At 41.0% G+C, this 25,621-nt stretch overlaps 1 protein-coding gene across 1 annotated transcript in view; it reads right to left on the bottom strand.

Annotated features, from left to right (window-relative positions):
• Nucleotides 1-1,807: 1,807 nt before the first annotated feature.
• The window catches only part of MEIKIN (meiotic kinetochore factor), a 36,821-nt gene continuing 13,007 nt past the window's right edge, over nt 1,808-25,621 (bottom strand). The window contains exons 7-14 of the mRNA XM_007655366.3: nt 23,290-23,409; nt 23,089-23,128; nt 20,551-20,615; nt 18,090-18,184; nt 17,620-17,784; nt 10,308-10,433; nt 9,437-9,551; nt 1,808-2,216 (exon numbers count right to left, since the gene is read on the bottom strand). Of these exons, the coding sequence (XP_007653556.2) occupies nt 2,197-2,216; nt 9,437-9,551; nt 10,308-10,433; nt 17,620-17,784; nt 18,090-18,184; nt 20,551-20,615; nt 23,089-23,128; nt 23,290-23,409 (746 nt within the window). The 3' untranslated portion in view covers nt 1,808-2,196. The remainder of the gene's footprint in view (nt 2,217-9,436; nt 9,552-10,307; nt 10,434-17,619; nt 17,785-18,089; nt 18,185-20,550; nt 20,616-23,088; nt 23,129-23,289; nt 23,410-25,621) is intronic.

Genomic DNA, 25,621 nt, shown 5'->3' with positions numbered 1-25,621 from the left:
TGTGCTCACTTCTCTCCCAGAACAACCCAGCCCACACATTTCGATCCTCTAATACCAGCTTACTCACTGTCCCTCACTCTTTCCTCACCCACTGTCGGACCTTTACTCTTTAACGTCATGGTGTAGTGGACAGAGAATGGGCCTGGGAGTCAGAAGGTCATGGGTTCTAACCCCAGCTCCACAGGGTCTGCTGTGTGACCTTGGGCAAGTCACTGAACTTCTCTGGGCCTCATTTTACCAACACCATAATTATTATTATTTCATGTCTGACAGAACAGCACTTTCTCCATCCTCAAAGTCTGACTGAAAGCATATGTCCTCTGAACCACAACTGAACAGCGAAAGGCTTGAAATAATCAATATCATTCCTTGAATTCTGATGCAGTGTCTCTGATTCGAGAAAGTATCTGTTTAGGACAACCCTAAACTCTCCTTATCTGTTTCCAATTTAGAGAGTGGGAAGAGCCATCAAAAAACAAACAGTCAGAGCTGCCATTTCTTTCTTATGAATACTTTCCAGACTAAAGAGATCTGATTGGTCTATGTCTAGGGAAAAACAACAACACTGTATAAATCCAGTAACTTTCCAATTCCTGCATTTATGAAAGATGCCAGACTCATATTGACCGGTGATTAAAGGCTTCGGCATTTTATTACTCTAACAGGTGCATATGTCTTCACAAAAGGATTTATGAATTGTAACATGCGACCAGGTTTAAGGTAATGTATGAACTGGAGGCTCAAAATAGCTACCTGTTAAAATGGAGATCTTCTAAAATTCACTTCAGCCACCACTCCTTTTTACTTCTCCTACCCTACCAAAACTTAATCATTAGAGATGTCTACTTAGCGGGTTTGTCACTGTTCAAAATAACAAACGTGAACATTACTAGTTTTAATGCTCTGCTTCAGTTTTCTGCTCATTTGGTTGCCAAACGTTTACACTCTGACTTTGCTTTCTTCAGAGTCCTTGTGTCTTGAACTATTCCTGCGAATTTTATTGCATAAAAACACTGAAAATTACTTCATACTGAGCTAATACTAAATGGTTTTAGCATAAGGGCTTAGCAAGGTCAGGTTTAACAAAGAAGAGTACTGGGAGAAAGGCTGTTTTTACAGATTAGCACAAGGAGAAGATTACAACCATTTCCCAAAAGCCTTAGGAAAACAACTCTCTACTCTCTGCCTCCCCAAGGCATCCACACAGCTGCATATCCTGAGTACTTTTCCAGGTGGAAAAGTCATCAGGCACACATATGAGTTTCATAGTCAATAAGGAAATATACAATTGTGGAATGGGGACATAGAATATCTTGCAATTAAGACAGAGCTTGACATAAATTAACAGCATCCAAACTATTTTCAAATGGATAAGCTATAACTTGCAAAAATCAGCATTTATGGATATTTTTGACAACTGAGAGAGTAGCCTTTGTTTAGAAAATGGCTAGGAAAAATAAATTTAATTCTATTCATGTAAATACAAGGGCTTGGTGAGGCAGCATCACCATTTACTTTTAGAAACTAAGTAAACATTACAGAAGGGTTAAGCTGAAAAATGTAATGTCTTTTCCCAAGGATATGATCAGCCAATGAAAGCTTTTTCAGATGATGTAATATATGGAATATTTGGTATGTCACTGGTTGGATGGGCCAGGCTTTCGCTGCTTTAGCGAGCTGTGGAGGAGAATTCCTTGGAGCCAAAAAGAACTGGAATTAGGTCTCTTTCTTTCTCTCTCTCTCCCACTCATGCAGGTTCAATTAAATTCAGTTAAATATAGCTCTTAATAAAAAGGTTCTCATTTTCTAATTCTTCAAGTTTTTATCACATTTAATTGAAATACAGCAAAGCAAAAATAAGCTGACAACAATTTAATCCAACACAAATATTTTTACAAATTCCTTTCAACCATTTTAAATGTCATACATACTTTTTTAAACTTTTGCTTTTAAGACAATATTTAGCACTCAACTTGACTACTCAAAATGAAATAGCTATTTAAGGTATGGAACATTTTAGAACAAGATTCAACCTACTTTGAGCTACAAAAATATTAATAATATTTATCAGTTTTAATATTTTTATTTTACGTTTCAAATTTCAACCAGGCAGACTTTTTCAGTGTATTTTGCTTCCCCTGTCATTTGACTTTTGAAGGAAACTGAAAGATTCAGTCATAACTCTCATGCCCTCGGTCAATCCATCATGACTCCATCTGTGGGGAAAAGGAGATAGGGAATATCACAGTTTTAATCTGAAGGCATTCTAGTCTTAAATATGGGTCCCTGAATTAGTATAGGAATACCAAAAATGGCTACTTAAGTGTCCCTTTCAACATCCATTTGAACATTTTGATTACATATGCTCAAGGTTTGCCAAATGGGCTCAGAGGAAAAAGTTCGTACACGTGAAAAATTCATTTGAACACACAGTTTTTTGGGCAATTCTCAAGTTTTAAATCTATGCTATATATGAAAGGAAAATAGAAATACTGAGTGTTCATTTCTCTCTTTGTGAGTGGAATTTATTATGGCATTATGATGGCATACATTATTCCATATATGTAAATGATGATATAATGTAAAGAGATCATTTATGTCAAATTCCAAGAACATTTCACACAGTGAGATTTACTAGTTATGGAATATTTTTCCAAAGAATGAGCTGTGATAAAGATAGTAACTTAACCTAGGGATAAACTTACATCGGAAAAGAGTGGCTAAACGACTGAATGAGGCTTTAACAGATTCAAAATTAAAGATGAAATCTTCCCATGCAATGAACAGCCAGGAAGCTCAACTCCATAACACTGTATTATCCAAGGGACAAATTCACTGTGAAAACTTTACTAGGAAAGAAATCCATTCTCAGAGATCCCTCTGGTTAGAATTCACAGCTTTAAAAAAATTAAACTGCATAAACAAGCAATCTATTGTTCTTGGGGGAAATGGGAGATGCTAGTTGATAAAGAAACTTTGCTTAACTACCAGTCACTACTGCCAAGAGTGGGGCAAAGTCACAGAGAGCTAGAGTGCTTCTCAGAAGGAGGACCATTGGCCAATCAAATGAACAACCTTCACCGGTTGCTTACGGTAAAGTCAATTTCCTCTTTGCAGGCACACCTGTCGGGCCAGGTATGTTTAATTACTTTTTATCTTCTCTCATGCTTCCTTCCACCCCACCCTCCTTTAAACCACCAGACTCAGTGCTCCCCTGAGAGGCCGTTCTTCCTCTAAGCTCCAGAATCCCACACACTTGTTCTCTCCATCCCAGCAGCTGGGACCTGCACAGGGGAGGAAGCCTGGTGCCATGTGGCCCCTATGGCTTTGATGATCTTGGGTGGAGGGAACCGGATGTGAGGAACTCTTACAGCAGGGAAAGGGACAAGCAGTTTAAAGTTGAAAAAGAAGGGTGGGGAGAAGCCACTAAGGGCAGGTCCAGGGAAAGGGATTTAAAGGATTAAAGAAGCAGGAAAAAATGAAAAAAAGTAAACCTGGGACAGGGGGCAATGTCATGGTGCCCTAGTTTGGGCCCACTACAGCAGGAAGTCAAAGATACCCAGCTGTCATGGACATTTTCTGCCTAACCTGCGGCCCAAGACTCCCAGGGAGGACAAAGCTCTTGGGAAAGTAGAATAATTTGACTGGGTCATTGTCCTATCTCAGAAGGAGGAGTCAAGCAGGCTAATCCTTTGTAAACTCTCCTTGCTGTGTTCCTCTCATAAGGATCAATGGGCAAAACTGCCATGTTTGATGGGAAAGTGTGAAATCAGGCAGGTTCAACTGTATTTTTGGTTCATATTTTTGTGGGCTAACCATGGTTTGTTAGTGACTAACCACTGCTGAAGCCTAAGGAAAATATGACCTATCTTTTTCTGTGAAATATAGTGAAGACCTCATTTAAGGTGTTCATTAAGTACTTTAGTATCCAACACTGTCCTAAGTGATAGGGAAGATATGAGATAATCACATTAGACACAGTCCTAATCCTACAAAATGGGGTTACAATTTGAGTGCAGATATCATCCCCATTTTACTGATGAGCAAACTGAGCTCCAGAGAGGGTTATTTCTAACTGAGGAACAAGACACTTACTCAACAAAGGGGGAAATGAAATATTTCATTTAGAATGCAATTTTGAAAAAGATCACACAGGAAGCCAAGACATCTGGAAATTTACTTCTAAGGACCTTTAATAAACTGAGTACCATATCAGGTTCCATTAATATTAAACAAGTTCTGTCATTGCGATCATTTTAATTAAGTAGTGATTAATCAGGTTTGCTAAATGTAAATATTTCATTTTTAAAGAGAAAACAGGGACAACCAATTATCTCAATTTTTTTCTAAAATGGAATTTGTTAAGCACTTATGTGCCAGGCATGGTACTAAGCACTGAGGTAGATACAAACTAATCAGGTTGGACACAGTTCATGTCCCACAAGGGGCTCACAGTCTTAATCCCCATTTTACCGATGCGGCAACTGAGGCCCAGAGAAATTAAGTGATTTGTCAAGGTCACACAGCAGTCAAGTGGTGAAGCCAGGATTAGAACCCACGGCCTGTGATTCCCAGGCCTGTGTTCTTTCCACTAGGCACACTGTTTCTCTTTATTGCCTTCAATGCTCTTCAATTCTCTCCTTCCTACAAATCTGCTCCTTTGATCAGATACTCCTCAGCTCTGTGCTCTTTGCTCCTCCTACGTTTTATCACTCTGTTTCACTCTCAACACTTCCGATTCCAACCCCTTGCTCACACCCTTCCCCCTTCCTGGCATTCACGTCCCGTGCAAATCTCCCAGATCACAAACCCTTCTGAAATCCAAACTCCTCCGATAAGCAGTCCCAGATTTATATCATCCTAGGTCATTTAATAATAATAATAATAATAATAATAATAATAGTGTTTGTTAAGTACTTACTATATGCCAAGCACTGTTCTAAGAGCCGGGGTAGATACAAGGTAATCAGGTTGGCCCATGTGGGGTTCACAGTTTTCATCCCCATTTTACAGATGAGGTAACTGAAGCCCAGAGAAGTGAAGTGGCTACCCCAAGGTCACACAGCAGACAAGTGGAAGAGTCGGGATAAGAACCCATGTCCTCTGACTCCCAAGCCCAGGCTCTTGCCACTACGCCACACTGCTTCTCTTTTCATCTACATACATGACCAAGGGTGGTATACATGTAGAAAAGCAGCATGGCCTAGTGGAAAAAGCACTGGCCTAGGGGGCGGAGGATCTGGGTTACAATAAATAATAATAATAATAATAATAATAATAATAATAATGTTGGTATTTGTTAAGCGCTTACTACATGCAGAGCACTGTTCTAAGCGCTGGGTTAGATACAGGGTAATCAGGTTGTCCCATGGGAGGCTCACAGTTAATCCCCATTTTACAGATGAGGCACAGAGAAGTGAAGTGACTTGCCCACAGTCACACAGCTGACAAGTGGCAGAGCCGGAATTCGAACCCATGATCTCTGACTTCCAAGCCCAGGCTCTTTCCACTGAGCCACGCTGCTTCTCTTCTAGTCCCAGATCCGCCACTTGTCTGCTGTATGACCTCAGGTTAAACAACATGACAATTTTTCCTAATTCTTAGACTGTGAGCCCCATGTGAGACCTGATCATCTTGTATCTACCCCAGTATTTAGTACAATGTTTGGCACATAGTAAGCACTTAAATACCACAGTTATCATTACTTAATTTACTTATCTTTCTACATCTTTGATATGACCAGCTGGATTCTTGTTTTTCTTCCTGCTTCTACTACTTGAATCTATCACAACGTCTTTCTTTAGACTGTAAGTTTCTTGAGGGAGGAACCATGTCTTTTATTTCCATCGTACTTTTCCAAACACTTACTGCAGCAGCCTGCACACACGAGGTGCTCAATAAATACTACTGGGGATTGACTTTACTCCTTCACTCCTCATGCTAGCTCAACTTCTGCTCTCTGCAAAGCTGGAATGAGAGACTCCAGAGAGTCTCAGCAAAGGGCCAGAAGTAGACATGGGTCTCTTATAAATCAATGAGCTGCATTCTGGCAAAATCCGGCATTATGGAAAATTCACAATATAGTAATCACCCCTGTATCTGCTGCTGCACATATGCACACAATCATCATTAGGCTCCCAAGACAGCCACAGAACAGCTCTACTAAGTCGCCAGGAGAATGTTATATTATAACCATCCCTCCAAATAAAATAACCAGGGAGGCTCAATGAAGATTTATTTTTTTTTTTTTAGTGGTATTTGTTAAGCTCTTACTATTTGCCAAGCACTGCACTAAATGCAGAGGTAGATCAAGTTTAGACACAGTCCATGTCTCACGTGGGGCTCAGTCTTAATCCCCCATTTACAGAGGAGGGAACTGAGGCTCAGAGAAGTGAAGTTATCGTCACTTGGGGGTGACTTGCCCAGGGTCACGCAGCAGCCAAGTGGCGGAGCTGGGATTAGAACCCAGGTCCTTCCGAATTCCAGGAGCGTGGCTCAGTGGAGAGAGCCCGGGCGTGGAAGTCAGAGGTCATGGGTTTGAATCCCCACTCTGCCACTTGTCAGCTGCGCGACCGTGGGCAAGTCACTTCTCTGTGCCTCGGTTACCTCATCTGTAAAATGGGGATTAACTGTGAGCCTCACGTGGGATAACCTGATTACCCTGTATCTATCCCAGCGCTTAGATCAGTGCTCTGCACATAGTAAGCGCTTAACAAATACCAACATTATTATTATATTATCCACTAAGTCACGCTGGTTTGATTCTGAAGGAATTACAATGTAACACAAGTTAAATGGCCATATGGCTACCGACCGACCACTTGAAGAAAAATGTATTAAAGTCTGATGATTGCAAATGAAAACTTACGTTAAAATTTTCCCCCTTTTAATTCACAATGTCTCTGGCCCTGAGGAAGCTCCAAGGATTGACTAATGGTCACATGAGCCTTTTGCCTGGAAGGAGTTTGCTGCCGCCCAGTGGCTGAATTTAGACTAGGTCTCGTTTAATTAACTTAATTTAATGTTGGTATCTGTTAAGCGCTTACTATGTGCAGAGCACTGTTCTAAGCGCTGGGGCAGATACAGGGGAATCAGATTGTCCCGCGTGAGGCTCTCAGCTAATCCCCATTTTACAGATGAGGTCACTGAGGCACAGAGAAGGGAAGTGACTTGCCCACAGTCACACGTCTGACAAATGGCAGAGCCGGGATTCGAACCCATAGTAATAATAATGTTGGTATTTGCTAAGCGCTTACTATGTGCAGAGCACTGTTCTAGGCGCTGGGGGCAGATACAGGGTAATCAGGTTGTCCCCCATGGGGCTCAGAGTTAATCTCCATTTTACAGATGAGGTCACTGAGGCACAGAGAAGGGAAGTGACTTGCCCACAGTCACACAGCTGACAAATGGCAGAGCTGGGATTCGAACCCATGACCTCCGACTCCCAAACCCGGGCTCTTTCCACTGAGCCACGCTGCTGAAAACCCCAATTTGCTGACCACCCCGTCATGAGAGAGTCTGGGTAAAAAATCAGTCAAGTCCAACGGATTTTTTTTTTAAGGTCCTGAAAAGGCCCCGGTCATTCACCTGACTAGCAGCTTATCCTGGTAAGGAGGGATTCAAAAGATCACTTAGCCATCATAGAGAGAGCTCATGCCCAGTAGAGAAGCAGCGTAGCTCAGTGGAAAGAGCCCATGCTTGGGAGTCGGAGGTCATGGGTTCGAATCCCAGCTCTGCCATGTCAGCTGTGTGACTGTGGGCAAGACACTTCACTTCTCTGTGCCTCAGTTACCTCATCTGTAAAATGGGGATTAAGACTGTGAGCCTCACGTGGGACAACCTGATGAGCCTGTATCTCCCCCAGCGCTTAGAACAGTGCTCTGCACATAGTAAGCGTTTAACAAATACCAACGTTATTATTACTACGGTTCTGAACCCGGCTCTGCCACTTGTCAGCTGTGTGACTATGGGCGAGTCACTTCACTGCTCTGTGCCTCGGTGACCTCATCTGTAAAATGGGGATGAAGACGGTGAGCCCCACGTGGGACAACCTGATCACCCTGCATCTCCCCCAGCGCTTAGAACAGTGCTCTGCACATAGTAAGCGTTTAACAAATACCAACGGGATTATGAAAAGGGAGGTTGGCTGAAAGGGCGTCGCTGGAAAGGCAGAAAAATCAGATGATCAGAAGTCAAAATGCTACTGGGCACGATGTGAGAAAAGAAGGCTCGCTTCCCAATCAGCCAAAGGGGAGCTGGCAGCCGGAATTCCCAGGAGAATTCCCTGGATTGCAGGCCGAGAACCACGCTTGCTCCCGGGAGTCTCCGCACACTGCCATCTGCTGGGGACTTGCGATCATTACAAGGCCACAACTGCTACCGCCAAGAAACCGCCTTAAGCACTTACTATGTGCAGAGCACTGTTCTAAGTGCTGGGGTAGATACAATGATAATAATGTTGGTATTTGTTAAGCGCTTACTAAGTGCAGAGCACTGTTCTAAGCGCTGGGGTAGATATAGGGTAATCAGGTTGTCCCACGTGAGGCTCACTGTTAATCCCCATTTTTACAGATGAGGTAACTGAGGCACAGAGAAGTGAAGTCACTTGCCCACAGTCACACAGATGACAAGTGGCAGAGCCGGGAGTCGAACCCATGACCTCTGACTCCAAAGCCCAGGCTCTTTCCACCGAGCCACGCTGCTTCCCCAGATACAAGGGTAATCAGGTTGTCCCACGGGAGGCTCACAGTCCTAATCCCCATTTTACAGGTGAGGTAACTGAGGCCAAAGAAGTTAAGTGACTTGCCCACAGTCATTGTTATCGCCAAGAAACTGCCACCAGATGGAGACATAATAATAATAATGGCAATTGTTAAGCGCTTACTACTGTTCTAAGCACTGTTCTAAGCGCTGGGGTAGATACGAGGTAATCAGGTTGGCCCATGTGGGGCTCACAGTCTTCATCCCCATTTTACAGGTGAGGTAACTGAGGCCAAAGAAGTTAAGTGACTTGCCCACAGTCATTGCTATCGCCAAGAAACTGCCACCAGATGGAGACATAATAATAATAATAATAATGGCAATTGTTAAGCGCTTACTACTGTTCTAAGCACTGTTCTAAGCGCTGGGGTAGATACGAGGTAATCAGGTTGGCCCATGTGGGGCTCACAGTCTTCATCCCTATTTTATAGATGCGGTAACTGAGGCACAGAGAAGTTAAGTGACTTGCCCAAAGTCACACAGCTAAGTGGCGGGGGCCAGGATTAGAACCCTCGACCTCTGACTCCCGAGCCCGGGCTCTTTCCACTACGCCATGCTGCTTCTCTCCCACTATCTCTATCAGGAGCACAACTATTCTGTGCATTTTACCAAATGCAAGGTGAAAAAAGAGACACGTTATGGTGAAATACCCCCACTCCCCACCTCTTCCCATTACCTTTAGGCTCTTTTTTAAGGTGGGATTTTTTTTTGGTAACATATTTGATCTTCCCCATTCTAGATCCTGGTGAAGCTCTAAGAATGCAGCATATTTCAGGTGCATTAGGTGGAATCTAAGAAAAAAAATACAGAGCTTTGTTAGAGCATTATAAGAGGATTTATTTCAAAAGCCATCTTCCTCTAAGAATAGGGCAGCATGTCACTAACAATAGACTGTGATGTACCACCTCCTCCCCCAACCCAATCCTTTAAGGGATTTGGGGTTAATTGTGCATGGGCTTAGGAGTGCTGCGTTTTTCTTCCCCAGTTGGAGCAAAAAAGAACTTTCCAAGTTCAGCAGGAGTCTTGAAAGTGGGAACTATACAATCCTGATCCCTGTGGGACCCCCGGGAGTAATGCAATAAGACTAGAGTGCTTGAAAATGCCAAGCTAACAAATGAAGCCAATGCCCTGCCACTATGTTTGCCAAAGACAGACAGGCAAGTTGTCAGGTTCAACTCTTTTTTTTTTTAATCAGAGAGAGAGTTTGGTTTGCCAAGGCCCTTCAACAAATGAGAGCCAAAGTTATAATTAAAGTTTAATTTACTAAGTATGACTTTGTTATAAATTTCAGTAGTCAGTTCTTCCAGAACACATGTTTTCAGTGCACATTTTAGATGGAACATGACAGGAGAACTAGGTAACATTCTTCTGAAAATAAGGATTTTATCCAGGCTGTTGTTATACAAAGAAAGAGAGTGTATATATGTGTGTGGCATCAGGCATATGGGGAACACTAAAAGGTGAGGTTTTTCCAAGAACACAACCTCTGCATTATATTATAAAGTGTCTGGGGAAAACTAAGGAAAAAATTCTAAAAGGATTGTAACCTGATAAGGAAGGCCTTCTTCGGAACTTAAGGATGTAGGAACGATTTCATCTGAGTTTACAAAACAGCTCACGTTTGGTAATAATTCCTCCTCCAAAGATGATTTTTTCACAGGCGATAAATCAAGCTACATTACATCAAAAGGAAGAATTCAGAGTAAAATAAGATTAGTCCATTTTTTAAAAAAAGTTATCCATTAAACTACACCATTCTCCCTTATTCTTTTTACTAACCACATGCAATTTCAATCAGTAACCCTGATGTCTTCAAAGTTTATGGGTTTTTTATTTACTGAGGCTAAGGAGAGCAACACATTTTTAGATGGGGAGCTACATTTCTCTCTAAACACTTACATATTACCTCGATTGTGAAAGGCCGACACCCAAATGAATGAATGAATTTGAAATGCTTAAACAATTCAAAAATACATACCCTGTTTATGATCTATTACATTCAAGGATCCCTCTTTATCCATTGGGAAAGCCTCCTAGAAAGCTGTGGGTTAGCTAGTTCAAACTATACACTAGTTGCTAGACTCTGGGGCCACCCTGAGAGTACGGGAGGGAACTGGGAAGACAGGTTGATCAAAACTCTAGGAGGACTGAAAATTGACCTCAAAAGACCAGGTACCCTTTAAATGGGTTGGCATTCTTTACAGTCCAAGGGAAGTCTTCCTAAATCACACCAGTCCCATGTTCTCTGGAACGCTGTCCAGAGCAGACTGCTCAGGTCTGGCCTCCCAGATCTGCCTTTGCCCAGACTTGAATCCCTGGAGTGGGTCTGCCAAACCTGGAACTAATTTGGGCTCAAAATGCTTCTTAAATTCCAAAGTGTTTCACTGGTGCCATGTGGTATTAATGCTCATCCGACCAATGTGGCATTTGCATTCCACCAAAATCAGGCCAAAAAAGCAAAGTAGTGGTCCATTCAGGAGTCCCCGGGGAGAAGCTAGAGATGCATATTTCAATTTATAAAATAATCACTGGTGGTTTTGAATGCTTACAAAGCAATTCCATTTAGATATAGCAGAATGTCATTCCTTTTGCTACACAGTTCTATACACAACCCCAACCTCCCCCACACACATGAGCAAGAAGAGCAAACAAGATCACAATGGGGATACTTCATCACTGTGTGAGCTATGACCAAGAAAACCCTATTCCACATTTCAGAAATATAGTTAGGAATTTTTCTACTGTTTTTAATCAGTGACATTTAATGAGCAGTTATTGTGGGCAGAACACCGTATGAAGAGCCATATAACTGAGTTAAGAGAGACGTTCCTGGATCACAAGAAGTTTATAGTCTGTAGAATGTTTTGGCTAGAAGGGGTGAACAATGTTTTCGTAAATACGGCTGTTCAGACGACAGAGGGTATTGCCAAGAAGTGCTGTTGCCTCTTCATCAAAGATGGATTCAATTTTTCCTAAATTGAGTAACTCTGCTGCCAGTCAAGTGACATGAGCAAGGTCCTGGAAATCAGAAGACCTGGGCTCTTGTCCTGGCTCTGCCAGCAAAGAAATGACTGCGGGGGGGTGGGGGGGGGGGAGGGTATGCCACAAGCGGTTTCAGACTGAAGAGCCACCTACGGCATTCAGTGAGGGGGACAGGGTCCAACAGAAATCCTGAAAAAATAGCTGGCTAATGTGGGTGGCAAAGATTGCACTGGCTACAGAGATGCCTCTTCTCCCTCCCACTTAGACTGTGAGCCCCATGTGGGACAGGGACTCTGTCTGACCTAATTAACACTTACCTACCCCAGCGCTTAGAACACCGCTTGACACAAAGTACTCATTAGGTACCATAATAAAAATTAATAACTGCCACTGACAACATTCAGCGGTAGGCTGCAGTCACTTCAATTATACATGGATCTGCAGGCTGAAAACCTCCATTTGTGTTTCACAATGTGCTGCAATTCACTTCCCTGGGCCTCAGTTATTTTATCTGTAAAGTGGGGATTAAGAGTGTGAGCCCCATGTTGGAGAGGGTCTGTGTCTAATCTGATTAATTTGTACCTACTTCAGTGCTTATAACAGGGCTTGGTACACGGTAAGCACTTAACAAGTACCATAACTACTATCACTGCCTGCTTGCTCCTACTCTGTGTCCCATTGGAAATAGCTGACAGGGTGTGAATGGTCCCAGGCAAATCACTGGCACTGCAATCAGTTTTCTCATGCAGAGCCAATCAATCAGTGGTATTTATTGACTGCTTACGATGTGCAAAACACTGCACTAAGTACTTGGGAGAGGAAAATGCAGAGTAAGCGGATATGTTCTCTGCTCAAAATGTGCCTCCACTCTAGATTCACAGTCCTGAAACCTCGAGATCAGGGGTCATCTGGTGTTAAAGGGAGACTCCATTAATTTTCTAAATCTACTTTATGACAGGAAGAAATAAAGGAAAAATGAAAGGTTCTCCTTTTATAGAAGTGCATTAGCCTTCACGTTATTCAGCAAAATGTCTTACTCTAACCCATCCCCATTACATTTTGTTATAAGACTGCAGCACCCTTATTCAGAGCAGACATATAAACTCTGAAAAAAATGCATCAGGGAGCCATTATTTCTTGAAATGACTACTGTCTGGTCACTAAAAGGATACCTCCAATTTCAAACACTAACACTTACCACGAGGTCACCTGCCTCTATGCATGGAGTGCTTGTTCGCAATCTCTTATTTTTCTTAGGGAGTGGAATCCAGGAATTTGTTTGCCATAAGGTGTATGCAAATAAATTAAGGAATTGAAGTGTACAAAGAAATGTTTACTTGAATAGCAAAATATAATAATTTGGTCTAAACAGAAAACACTAAAAATAATGCCTGGCTACAACCACAAATCTGGTGTTCAGCTACTAACAGCAAGTCCATATTCTAGAATGAGCTAGGTCAAATAAAAGAAGCCAATTTAGGGAACCTTTTAATGGTGTAGACCCTATTATTTCCTACATAATTTCCCCAGACTCTATTAGTCATGCCATGTGTCAGTTTTTTATTCAATTACTTACTTTTGTTTTTATCATTTATATCTATTTATGCACTTACTATCTTTCCTAATTGATTTAAACAATTTACGCCCACTTTAACCATCCTCCCTACCCACTCCACGACTGTAAATTCCCTAAGGACAGGGAATCTGACTTTTCCTTTTATTGCACATCACCATGTGCCTAGTACAGCTTGCTCCTGACAACAGGTGCTCATCAGATGTTAATCTGATGATGACGACGACACTGGTCCAACATCAAGGAAGGTTTTTTTTTTTTAAGCCTATCTATTTAGCATTAACAAACTTCTTCTTGAAATCTCCACATAAGCAATTACACTTTAATTCTCTAAAGCAGAGACAAGTCCAATCTCCCTCTCAGAAGCAAATATTATGGCTGTTTTTTCGCTAAAGACCACAGAATGTAAACAAATGACACAACAATAATAATAATTATTATGGCACTTGTCAAGCGCTTACTATGTGCCAAGCATTGTTCTAAGCACTGGGGTAGATACAATTTGTTTAGGTTGGATACAGTCCCTATCCCACATGGGGCTCACACTCTTAATCCCCATTTAACAGATGAGGGAAACGAGGCATGGAGAAGTGAAGTGACTTACCCAAGGTCACCCAGCAGATTTGTGACAGAGCCAGGATTAGAACCCAGATCCTTTTGATTCTCCCAGGCCTATGATCTATCCAATAAACCATGCTGCTTTTCAATATATTTTTATTACACTATTTAGTTTGTTAATGAGGTGTACATCCCTTTGATTCTATTTATCGTGATTAAGTTGTCTCGTTTTTTGTCCGTCCGTCTCCCCCTATTAGACTGTAAGCCCGTCAATGGGCAGGGATTGTCTCTATCTGTTGCCGAATTGTACATTCCAAGCGCTTAGTACAGTGCTCTGCACATAGTAAGCGCTCAATAAATACTACTGAATGAATGAATGAAAGTACACAAAGTACATAGGGCTGCTCATGTCGTTTTCTATTCTCAGCTTTTTCTCCTATAGGGTCTTTCTGGCTAGCTCTTATCTCTGCATTTATCTATACATGTCTACTCAACTGATGATTCAGTCATTTATTTTGATTCCACCATCTGTGAATAGTATTATGCCTTCATGTCCACTAAGGTGGAAGATTCTTGCAGGAAGAAAATGCATCTCGTGCTTCTGTTGTACTTTCCCAAATGCTTAGTACAGTGCATCTCACTCAGTAGGGTGCTCAATAAATAACCTAACTACTTTTCTGCCTTTGCCTCTGCTGGCAATAGCAATCCCAATCAGACATCTTTCCTCCCCTCCTCCTAACTCTGGGGTTCTGCATGATGGATTCTAATCCCTTCTGGTGCCAATACTCTCTGGTTCTCATCATTAGTCCTTCTCTCATCCTTTCGCAACTACACTTTCATTAGGGGAAAGGGACAGAACCTGGCAGAGAGTCCTGGATATATTATTATTATTTTAGAGATGCACTGGTTTTGTAACATCAGTGTTGGGGAAGAAGAGGCAATTTCTGAGCACTAAGAAATAGGTCCCACTGCAGAAGTAGCCTACTCCTTCATGAATTAATGTATCCAAAGACATACCATCCACATCAGAAACAGATGTACAGATCCTTTACCATATCTTAAGAAGGATTGGATAGAACTGGGGAAGATACAGAGAAGGCAAACTAAGATCACTAGAGGAACAGAGCAAGGAAACTGTGGGCAGGGATTGGGCCTTCCAACTCTACTATAGTGTACTCTGCCAAGTGCTCAGTACAACACTGCACACACAAGTGCTCAATAAATACCACTGATTAATTGAAAACATTAATCTGCGCGATAGAGAGAGGAACAGGTAACCATTGCAGGTTTTTTGGGGAGTGGAGAGAATTGTGAAGAATAAAGTTTTAGACTTTATTGGATATGATATGATCCAAGAAGCAGAGTAAAGTGTGGACCGGAGAAGGGAGAAATTGAAGGAAGGGAGAGGCTGCCAAGTGAGGAGGCTGCTGTGTAATAGTCCTGCCAGGATATGACACACAATTGGTACAGTGTAGTAGTCTTTTGGATAGAGGGATAGAGAAAGAGCCTGGAAATACTGCAAAGAAAAAAACCTGACAAAATTTGATGACTAACTGAATATAGAGAATACAAAATTAAGAGAGTGGCCGGAACTGAAACTACCGAGTTCCACAAAAGAATTAAAGGAGGACCCACTGAATCTTAAAGGCGGTAAACTCAAAATAAACAATTCTTCTCCCAGCTGCCATCTAAAATGTCTTGCCACTGGGAGTTGTGTAGGCTGAAGATAATAAGCTAAAAATGGTTTGGATCAATTAAAGGATTAGCAGTCCAAATGAGGGGAAAGGGAGAGGATGAGGGCAGGGTCGGGGAGGAGGAAGAACAGTTCCAGTTCTTCCAGCCACCCAGTGGGAATGGTAGAATCCTAACTGGTCCTTGGACCAGACTGGGTTGCATCCAGGTGGAAGAAGGCAAAGAGTCATGCTACAATCTTGACTCCCGCTTCATCCCTTTCCAGGCCAAAGGGGAAGGCAAGTTACTTCCAGATCGAAAATCTATTAGGGAGGTGATGACTCAGTGGATAGAGCATGGGCCAGGGATTCAGAAGGACCTGGGTTCTAATCCCAGCTCCACCACTTGTCTGCTGTGTAACCCTGAGCAAGACATTTCACTTCTCTGTGCCTCAATTATCTCACCTGTAAAATGGGGATTAAGACTGCGCCCCATGTGGGATAAGGACCGCGTCCAACCTAATTAGTTTGGATCTACCCCAGCCCTTTAGAACAGTGTCTGGCACATAGTAAGTGCTTAACCAATACCATAAAAAATAAATAATTCCATTTATTTATATTGATGCCTGTTTACTTGTTTTGATGTCTGTCTTCCCCACTCTAGACTGTAAACCCGGTGTGGGCAGGGATGGTCTCTCTTTATTGCTGAATTGTACTTACCAAGTGCATAGTACAGTGCTCTTCACACAGTAAGTGCTCAATAAAGGATTGAATGAATGAATGAAATTTAAAAAAAAGGTGATGATAGTACCCTCACTCTGAGTCTCCCCACAGAGTGGAAGCCTATTTTCAAGAGCCTCGTCTTTTTGGATGAAGAGTCACATGTAGGTCAGAAGCCACAGGTTCCTGACCCTAATGTTTGAGGATTGCACTGCTGAATAATAAGAGGGATGTCAAAGAGGCCAATCACCAGGTTTCCTCTGCGCATTCCGTTGTCACACTCAGACAGAATACTGGGCCGACTAGACCGTTCACTTGAGTCGATAATGGATTTCACATTCTTATCACATAATTGTCACCATAAATATTTGCTGAGCACCTGCTTCGTGTAGAGAACTCTAGTAACTAAGGACCATGAATCACTAATTCCGTGTAGCTCTCAAAGAGCCTAATAGAGTTTGCTACCTAGGGAGACAAGGAGTGGAAGTATTGCAACTTTTAAAATTTTTACATTTAACAATCCACCATAACATTAGATCAAGTAAGAGATGATTATTAGGGTTTCTCAGGGTGACTATGATCCTCAAATAGTCTCAAGATCCACTGAACACAGGTTATTTTTTTAATACTGCCAGAGATTCTGGAACCATTAGATGCTCATAGACACAATGAACCCAATTCTTCATTGCCCAAACTCACTTGCTATTAGGCATCACTTTTTTCAGATCACCAAGGAACCATTTAGTGCATTAGAGAAGCAGTGTGACCTAGTTGATAGAGCATGGGCCTGGGAGTCAGAAGGGGCTGCTATGTGACCTTAGAAAAGTCATTTAACTTCTCTGGGCCTCATTTACCTCATGTGTAGAATGGGGATTAAGACTGTGAGCCCTATGTGGGGCAGGGACTGTATTTGTTAATTCTGCAGTATTGTACTCCCTCAAGCGCTTAGTACAGTGCTCTGCACCTCAATAAATACCATTGATTGATTGTGAGCAAACTGCCCTTGAGGCAGGAAACATGTGTCTTATTACAGTTATACTCTTCCAAGCACTTAGTAGGCAGTTTAGCTTTCTATAGGCACTTAAATACCATTAAATGATCAACTGGTCTCCTTTGTAGTCTGAGAAGCCTACATGCTCATCCCAAAGTGCCCAATTTACTACCATGGAGTAATTTAGGCACCCAAGGTATGCAATGAAACACCAGCTTCCTTCCTGTAACACAGACCATGAACATAAAAATCCTTTTTTGACATCTAAACAAAAAACATCACCAGGCCTCTTGACTTCAGTCTGTAGTTTAAAACTTTACCCTAGCCCTCTCCATTCACAAAAGTCTATTCTAGGCAATACTTACCTTTTTACTTTCCAGGTGATCAGCTGGAAGCATCTCTGCACTCGATGTACTTGGAGTAACTTGGGTGGCCGATCTCTGGTTACATGGAGTCTTTGCTTTTAAATCACGGGAAAAATTTATCCTCGTTTTAAAATGAGTATTTCTGGGTTCAGAATGCACTCTAGGCTGAAAAATTTACAATGAGAAGATATTGCACAGCACTTGACATGGACAACAATTGGATCTGGCTTAAAAAAAGACAAAAAAAGCTCCAAAAAGTGCCCATTTTAGTAAAAAAATGAGTCCTGAACTGAATTTTCAAGCTTTTCATATTCTGAAAAAAAAATCCTCACATTATCAAATGCCAAAAACCTTGGCACTCATAGCTTACTAAAACTCACACCCAAAACACCTGAAAGCATAATTTCCTTGAAAATTTAATAAATCCTTTAACAAAGTTGGAAAAGAGCAAATTAAGCAAAAACACTTACTTTTTTCTTTGGCTTGGCAGGTGCCGAAGAACATATTCTGGACTTTGTGTCTGGAGTTTTCTCCTCAGCAGGTGAAATCTTATAAACTTTCTTACCTGATAATAAAAACACACATATTTGATAAGAATGACAATTGCTCATCAAAAGTAGACTGAAGGAATTACTTAATTTTATGGCTAATCCATCGGTAGTATTGATTGAGCTTTGACTGCAGGCTGAGCACTGTTCTAAGTGCTTGGGAGAGTACAGCGGAGAAGAGAGACATGGTTCCTGTCCTCAAAGTGTTTATAATCTCTTTCTGATTTTAAAAAAGTTATTTTATAGTGTAAGTATTCCTGCCAGAATGCAATGTTTGAGAATGTGATTTGGACAGAACATAATGGAAGGGGAAAAGCTACCAAAACTCACCTTGAATTGGCTATAACCCGATGCGGTACTGGGCAAGAATTTTTTGAAGCTTGCTTTATTCAGTATCACATTGTTTATTGAAGGCAGTAAATTTAGAGCAGTTGCAAATTAGTATAAATTGATTATTAAGGTCACATCTTCTCCAGGAGGCCTTCCCCGATTAAGCCCTCTTTTCCCCAGCTTGCTCTCCCTTTTGCATTGCCTGCGTACTTGGATCTGTGACCTTTGGACACTTGATATTCACCCCACCTCAACCCCACTGCATTTACGTTCATATCTTTAAGTTATATTATAAATTACTTATTTATTCATATGTCTCCCCTTCTAGACTGTAAGCTCATTAACGACAGGTAGTGCATCTATTTCTGTTGTATCGTACTCTCCCAAGTGCTTACTGCAGTGTTCTACACATAGTAAACTCTTAAATACCATTTATTGATCGATGCTAATTAACTAAAAATAAGGTGACAGACCATGCAGAATGTCTGAAATACACTTTTGTATTTTTCCACAACCTCCTTGAATGAGCAATCAGTATGGCCTAGTGGATAGAGCACCACCATGGGAGTCAGAAGGACCTGGATTCTAATCTCAGCTCCACTCGTTTGCAGTGTGACCTTGGGCAAATCACTTCATTTCTCTGTGTCTCAGTTCCCTCATCTGTAAAATGCAGATAAAGACTGTGAGCCCCATGTGGGAGAGAGATGGATTCCAACCTGATTTGCTTGTATTTATCCCAGAGCTTAGAACATTGCTTGACACATAGTAAGCACTTAACCAATACCATCATTATGTCCCGTTACAATTGGCTTTAACCTATCATCCCCCGAAACCCTTATTTTCCATTTAAATAGTTGACACTCAATTTTTTTTATTAAAACATGAGCATTTGAGGGAATAGTTACCCTGCCTGCAGGGACTTGCTTTAGAATTTTATGGAGAAAACAAAGTATTAATATTTGCTATGATTACAATCTTGAAAAGCCAGAATTATCATCCTTAGTCTTCCAAATGAAACTCCAACAGTGCTACATTATGGAGAGGAAAGCAAATTCCCTCCACTTCCCCTATTCTCTGCTTGAAAAAGGTGCTTTTGAGAGTTTTTTATGGTATTTGTTAGGAGCTTACTATGTGCCAATCAATCAATCATATTTACTGAGCACTTACTGTGTGCAGAGTACTGTACTAAGCATTTAGGACAGTAATGCAACAGTGTAACAGACACTATCCCTTCCCACAATGAGGTTATGGGCACTGTTCTAAGCGCTGGGGTAGATACAAGCTAATCAGATTGGACTCTGTCCATGTTCCACATGGGGCTCATGGTCTTAAATCCCATTTTCTAGATGAGGTAACTGAGGCACAGAGAAGTTAAATGACTTGCGCAAGGTCACACTGCAAACGAGTGGAGCTGAGATTAGAACCCAGGCCCTTTGACTCACAAGCCTACATTCTTTCCACTAGTCCATGCTGCTTCTCAATAGCCACAATACATGACTCTTTCATAAACAAATATGATATTCAGAGTAGACATTCTGAAAACTGTTCGAAAGTGAAATGAAAAGAAGAAATCAATAAAACAATTTTAAGTATGATAAGTCTTCATATACATTATAACCTGCTTTCCCAAAGTCAAATCACACCCTTATGTCAGTGAGGTCAAAGGTCCAAAGACTAACTGCCTGACAAAATTTACTGGCAGTTTCTGAAAGTTCCTTTTATCTCTGCCACACATGAGATTTTCATAGTTTCTTGCTTTTAGAATGGACTTTAGATAGAGCCCGGATGTAAACATACTAATTAATCTTCAAGAAATCTCTGAACAAGGAAAATAGACCTTTGAAAGCAATTAGCATAAAACAAAAAAATTATAGAAAGCAAAAAAATTCTAAAAGTCTGAAAACTGGATAGAACTACTAAGACACTTTATTTACTAAATATATTCAAATAAAAATTATTCAGTTTTACACTGACCATTTCCTATTGCACATCAGTGAATGAATAAAATAACAGTGAAAACTGAAAATATTCTATTTTATTTACTAAGATTTACCAGTTTCTGGAGTTAAAATGTTCTTCGATTTAGGAGCATTTTTTTCATCATCTGACGATCCCTTTCTAAGATAAACAGATGAAAGTTTCCAGTGAAGATCAATGAAATGATTTGGAAACTCAGAGGTAGCTAAGGATATAGACATTCTAGGGACATTTTCATGTGTGCAGGTGTAGCTAATCTTCCAACTGGGTGTAAATCAGGATAGGCCCTTATTGCATTGTTGAAATTTTACCTATCGCCCCTGATTCTTCCTCTTGGTGTCTTCATCTTCCTGCAGCTTTTCTAAATGACAGTTACTCGATTTATAACTATATATAAGCACATAGTCTCTCAGTCACAGTCAAACTCTCCAATTGGCTTGGAGAAGCTCTTGGGCCGTGACAGAAACAGGGGCAAAGGGGAGTGTCAAGGAGTGAGTGGGAGGATAGAGGTGGGGTCCAAGAGCCTAGAGAAAACAGGACAGTTTGGGAGAAGAGCAGCAGGTTCAGCCCTGAGGTGGGAGTAGAAGGGAACAGGAAGCAGGACAAGGCGCATTGACAGGAAAATTGGTGCGCAAATCAGGTATTTTTGCTATTGTATTAGTAATGATAGCAAAATCTCCACCCAGTAAACTTATCAAGTTCATTGGCCCCCAAAAGGACACAAAACAACACTCAGTTGCACCCATCAGTGGGGAATCATAAAATATCTATATTTTAATGCAAAACATTCCCTTAAAAGAAAACAAAAAGCGAAAATTTTGAAGAAAATAAAGTTAGTGACTAAAGGATAAAGGAGAGGTAGCAGGGAAAAAAACACTTATGAAAGATCTATTTAAAAAGACAAGAAGCAAGCCAAAAATAATGCTTTGAAAGGTAGAGAGGGACTTAAAGACTTAAAAGGAAAAAAAGATTATGACTGTTTCAGGGATTACTGCTTATTAACTACACTGACAAAAATGCAACTTTGATTATAAAATGAATAACTTCAAAAAATGATGTAAAATCATGATCATGGCTGCAACAATCAACTCACATTATCGATTTCATCAGTCAGTAGGATTTACTGAGCACCCACTGTATATAGAGCTCTCTACTAAGCACTTGAGAGTTTGTGAACAGTAACCTTGCCTTCAAGGGCTTACATTCTAGAAGAGGAGTGAGACACTAAAATAAATTACAGGTAAGGAGGAAGAACAAGAAGTGGGTAGGGGGATAAGTACGTGAGTTAGTCTAAATAGGGTGTTTTGGAAAACAGAGTAAACAAGTGCACGGATGGTGCAGAAGTGAAGTGGCCATTAGGTGGGGGATTATAACCTGGGGAGATGAGAAATTAATTGGGGAAGGCCTCCAGGAAGAGATGTGATTTCAAAAGGGCTTTGAAGATGGAGTAGTGTAGAGTGTTAGATATGAAGGGATAGGTAGTTACAGGCAAAGATCAGGATCAGAGGAAGAGGTCACGGTGGGAGAAAGGAGAATGAGGTCCAGGGAGTATGCTGGTTTCAGAAGTACAAAGAGTGCAAGTTGGGGTGTATAGGGTGAAGAGATTGGATTGTACTACATTCTACCAAGCACTTACCATGGTGCTCTGTACTTACTAAGCACTCAATAAATCTCATTATTGATGATGATTGATGATAAATAGGAGGGAGAGAGCAGATGGAGTGTCTTAAAGCTAATAGGAGTTTCTGCTTGAGCCAGAGAGGAATGTGCAACCATTGCAGATTTTTGAGGAGAGGGGTGATGAACAGAATGATGGTTTAGAAAAATGATCTAAGCAGCAGAGTGAAGTACAGATTGGAGAGGCAAGAGAATGGGATGCAGGGAGAGAAGATGAGGCAGGAATCAAGCCTGTATATGATAAGTGCCTGGTGGTCAACTGTATGGAAAGAAAGGGTGGATCTGGGAAATATGGTTGTGGGGGGGTGGACTGATGGAATTTGGTGAAAAACATTCAATCTAGGGGTTGATAAAGAAGGAGTCATGGATAATGCCAAGGTTCTGGGCTTCAGAGATTGAAAGGATGGTGGGATTACCAACTGGAAAAGTTAGCTGGAGAAGATGATGATATGACAGGGAAGATGAGGAATTCAGTTTTGGACAGAATAAGCATAAGCAGAATGAGCTATGGGGCTAGTGGGGCATTTAAGCAAAGATGTTCTTGAGGCAGGAGTTGTGAGATTGCAGAGAAGCAGAGATCAGGGTTAGTGAGGTAGACTTGGAAAACATTTGCATAGAGGTGGTAGGCACTGTGGGAGCAGTTGAGCTCCCCAAGTGTGTGGAAAGTGGAAAAAAAAGCGGATGCATTAAAAGAGCACTGAGGGACACCCTAGCAAGTTCAGTTCAATCATATTTATTGAGCACTTACTGTGCACAAAGCTAGGGGTTGGGAGGCAGAGGAAGAGTGGGACAAAGGGACTTGGAAAAACTGGCCAGAGAGGTAAAAGGAGTACAAGAAGAGAAATAAAGAAGAAGAAGAATGAGAGAAGTAAAACCAAAAGTTATATAGTATTTTAAAGTTATGGGGTAGTGTTATTAAAAAAAAAACGATTCTCACCTCTTGCTAGGCTGTTCCTTACAGTCCCCTGAAACAGTCCCTAGGATTGTGGAAAAAAATCAGTCTGATAACTATTTGTATTTTATATATTTATATATAATATATATACATTTTATATATATACAATCTATATATTTTACTTGTTGCCAAATTAAATGTACTCATATCCCTTTTAAAATCTAGTTACAGATGAGAATGTACCTCTAATTGCAGAAAGATTTGAAAATTGTTGAACGTCCTCTATGGCTATGGCTTTGCTGGTGTCCAGAAGAGTAGAATTCTTATATTTGAGACAGTTTTGGGCATTCGAGTCATCAAAATCTAAAAATGAAAGGAGAATTACAATTAAAAACTAACTGCAAAAACAACTCTGTTAGACTATTCTCATATATGTGGCATTCCTGGTTTAAAGAACAGACACGAACAAGAAAGTAAAAAAAAATCACTTGAATTGGATCCAGGAAGTTTAAGGAACCAGTTTGTTTAAAATGACTTCGAGTCACACACTTTAATTTCTCCATTAGAAAGTTTTTTCAGGTGGATAAAATGAACACTATTTGAAGATTTCTGAAAAACTAAATTCTTGAAACTGATCAATATTTACGTGTTAAGTAACAGAATTTGTATAGACAGTAAATTCTGCATTTACTAAACCTGGTTTACGCTTGTTCTAAAATCCAAACTTTTCTCTCTTTACAAACTGCTACAGTCACTTATTTCCCACCTTGACTACTGCACTGGCCTCCTCACCGACCTTTGCATCCTGTCTCTCCCTTCTCCAGTCCACACTTCACTCTGCTACCCAGATAATTTTTCTAAAAAGCAGTTCATTCCATACCTCCCCACTCCTCAAGAATCTCCAGTGGTTACCCACCCACCTCTGCAAACAGAAGCTCCTTACCATCAGCTTGAAAACTATTCAATCAGCTCTCTCCTTAACCTAATCTCACTGATCTCCTACTACAACCCAACTTGCACACTCCACTCCTCTAACATCAACCTACTCTCTGTACCTCAATCCTGTTTGTCCCACTGATGACTTGCCCACCTTTTCCCCAGGCCTGAAACTCCTTTCTCCTTCATATCTGGCAGCCTACTCTTCCCTCTTTCAAAACCCTCCTAAAACCACACCTTCTCCAAGAGGTCCTCACAGACTAAGGTCTTTATTTCCCCTAACTGCTCTTTCCTCTGCATCAGCTGCATGCCTCATAAGTAATTTGATGCTATTTCTCCTACTCCTAATCTATTTTAATGTCAATCTCCTCCTGTAGACTTTAAGCTCCAGGGACCGCATCTACCAACTCTGTTGAATTCCCCAAGTGCTTAGGACAAAGCTCTGCATATAGTAAGGACTCAATAAATACCCTTGATTGATTGACAGAGGTCTGTCATCAACAGGACTCCGAGGGTACTTGGGTGTCAGCTTCATGACTAGTCACCCCCATCTCCATCTACACCATCATGGGTGAGAAGCCCCAACTTCTGCAGTTGCAGAGGATGGGTAGAACTCCCTGTCATAATGTTAAGAACATTGGGAAAGGTGTGACAGTTAAGATGGGGCAGCAGTGAGAAGTCGGAAGAGACAAGGAATTAACTATTTTTTTACTGTTGCTGTTTCTGACTAGTTTAACTTCTTATTTTTTTCCCCATGTGTATATACTCCCCTTTCTTAGATTAAGATCTTGTTGTAGGCCAGGGACTGCTTCATTGTTGCCCGTGTACTATTCCTACAAATTAGTGTTTTAAGCACTTAACATTATTATTGGTTGATTAGCCATTTTCTGTTTTTCCCCTTTACCTGTTTTCAAGTATAATCTTTTTTAGAACTTTCTAGGGAGTGTGTGTGTTGGTGGGGGGCTAGAGGGAGGAGGAAAGAGAATTCCCCTCTGTAAAGGGAATTTCTAATTCCTTTTTTTTTTTTTTTTTTGAAAAGTAGGCCTTGAGGTTTGGGGTATTACTTTAGTGGACCTTGCCACAAATGTCAAGAACTATAACCAGGGCATAAAAATACAATTAGTTTCCTGTACCCTCAGAATTCCCCTCTGTAAAGAGAATTTCTAATTTCTTTCTTTTTTTTTTTTGAAAGCTAGGCCTTAAGGTTTGGGGTATTACTTCAGTGGCCCTTGCCACAAATGCCAAGAACTATATCTAAGGCATAAAAATATGATTAGTTTCTTGTACCCTCAGGTTTCTCAACCCCAAACAATGTCAGGGTCCATATGCCTGCAGACATCAAGTTCAAAGACCAATGAAAGGACCTGGACTTTGGAAAAGCCAGAACCTGGTGGTGGAGAGACCATAAGACAATTGTCAAAGTCTTTTTGGCTAAGTAAAACTGCAAACCAGAAAACCTTCAATAAGGGGCTCTAGCTGCATCATGATAGTGAAGTTCAAAGTTTTAATTTGAGAATGGAATAGCTTGCTACTTTTCTTCCTATACTGGGCATCTATCCTCTTTTAAAGACTGCCAGGCTCTAGGGTGCGAAGTGCAATGCTATCTCACAGTGATAATAAAAGTGTGCAGTCCCCAGCA

This window comes from Ornithorhynchus anatinus, chromosome X1 (genome assembly GCF_004115215.2).
Source record: "Ornithorhynchus anatinus isolate Pmale09 chromosome X1, mOrnAna1.pri.v4, whole genome shotgun sequence".
In the NCBI taxonomy this organism is placed as follows: Eukaryota; Metazoa; Chordata; class Mammalia; order Monotremata; family Ornithorhynchidae; genus Ornithorhynchus; species Ornithorhynchus anatinus.
Note: the sequence above shows the minus strand (reverse complement) of the source record. Positions and strands in the feature narration are given on the sequence as shown.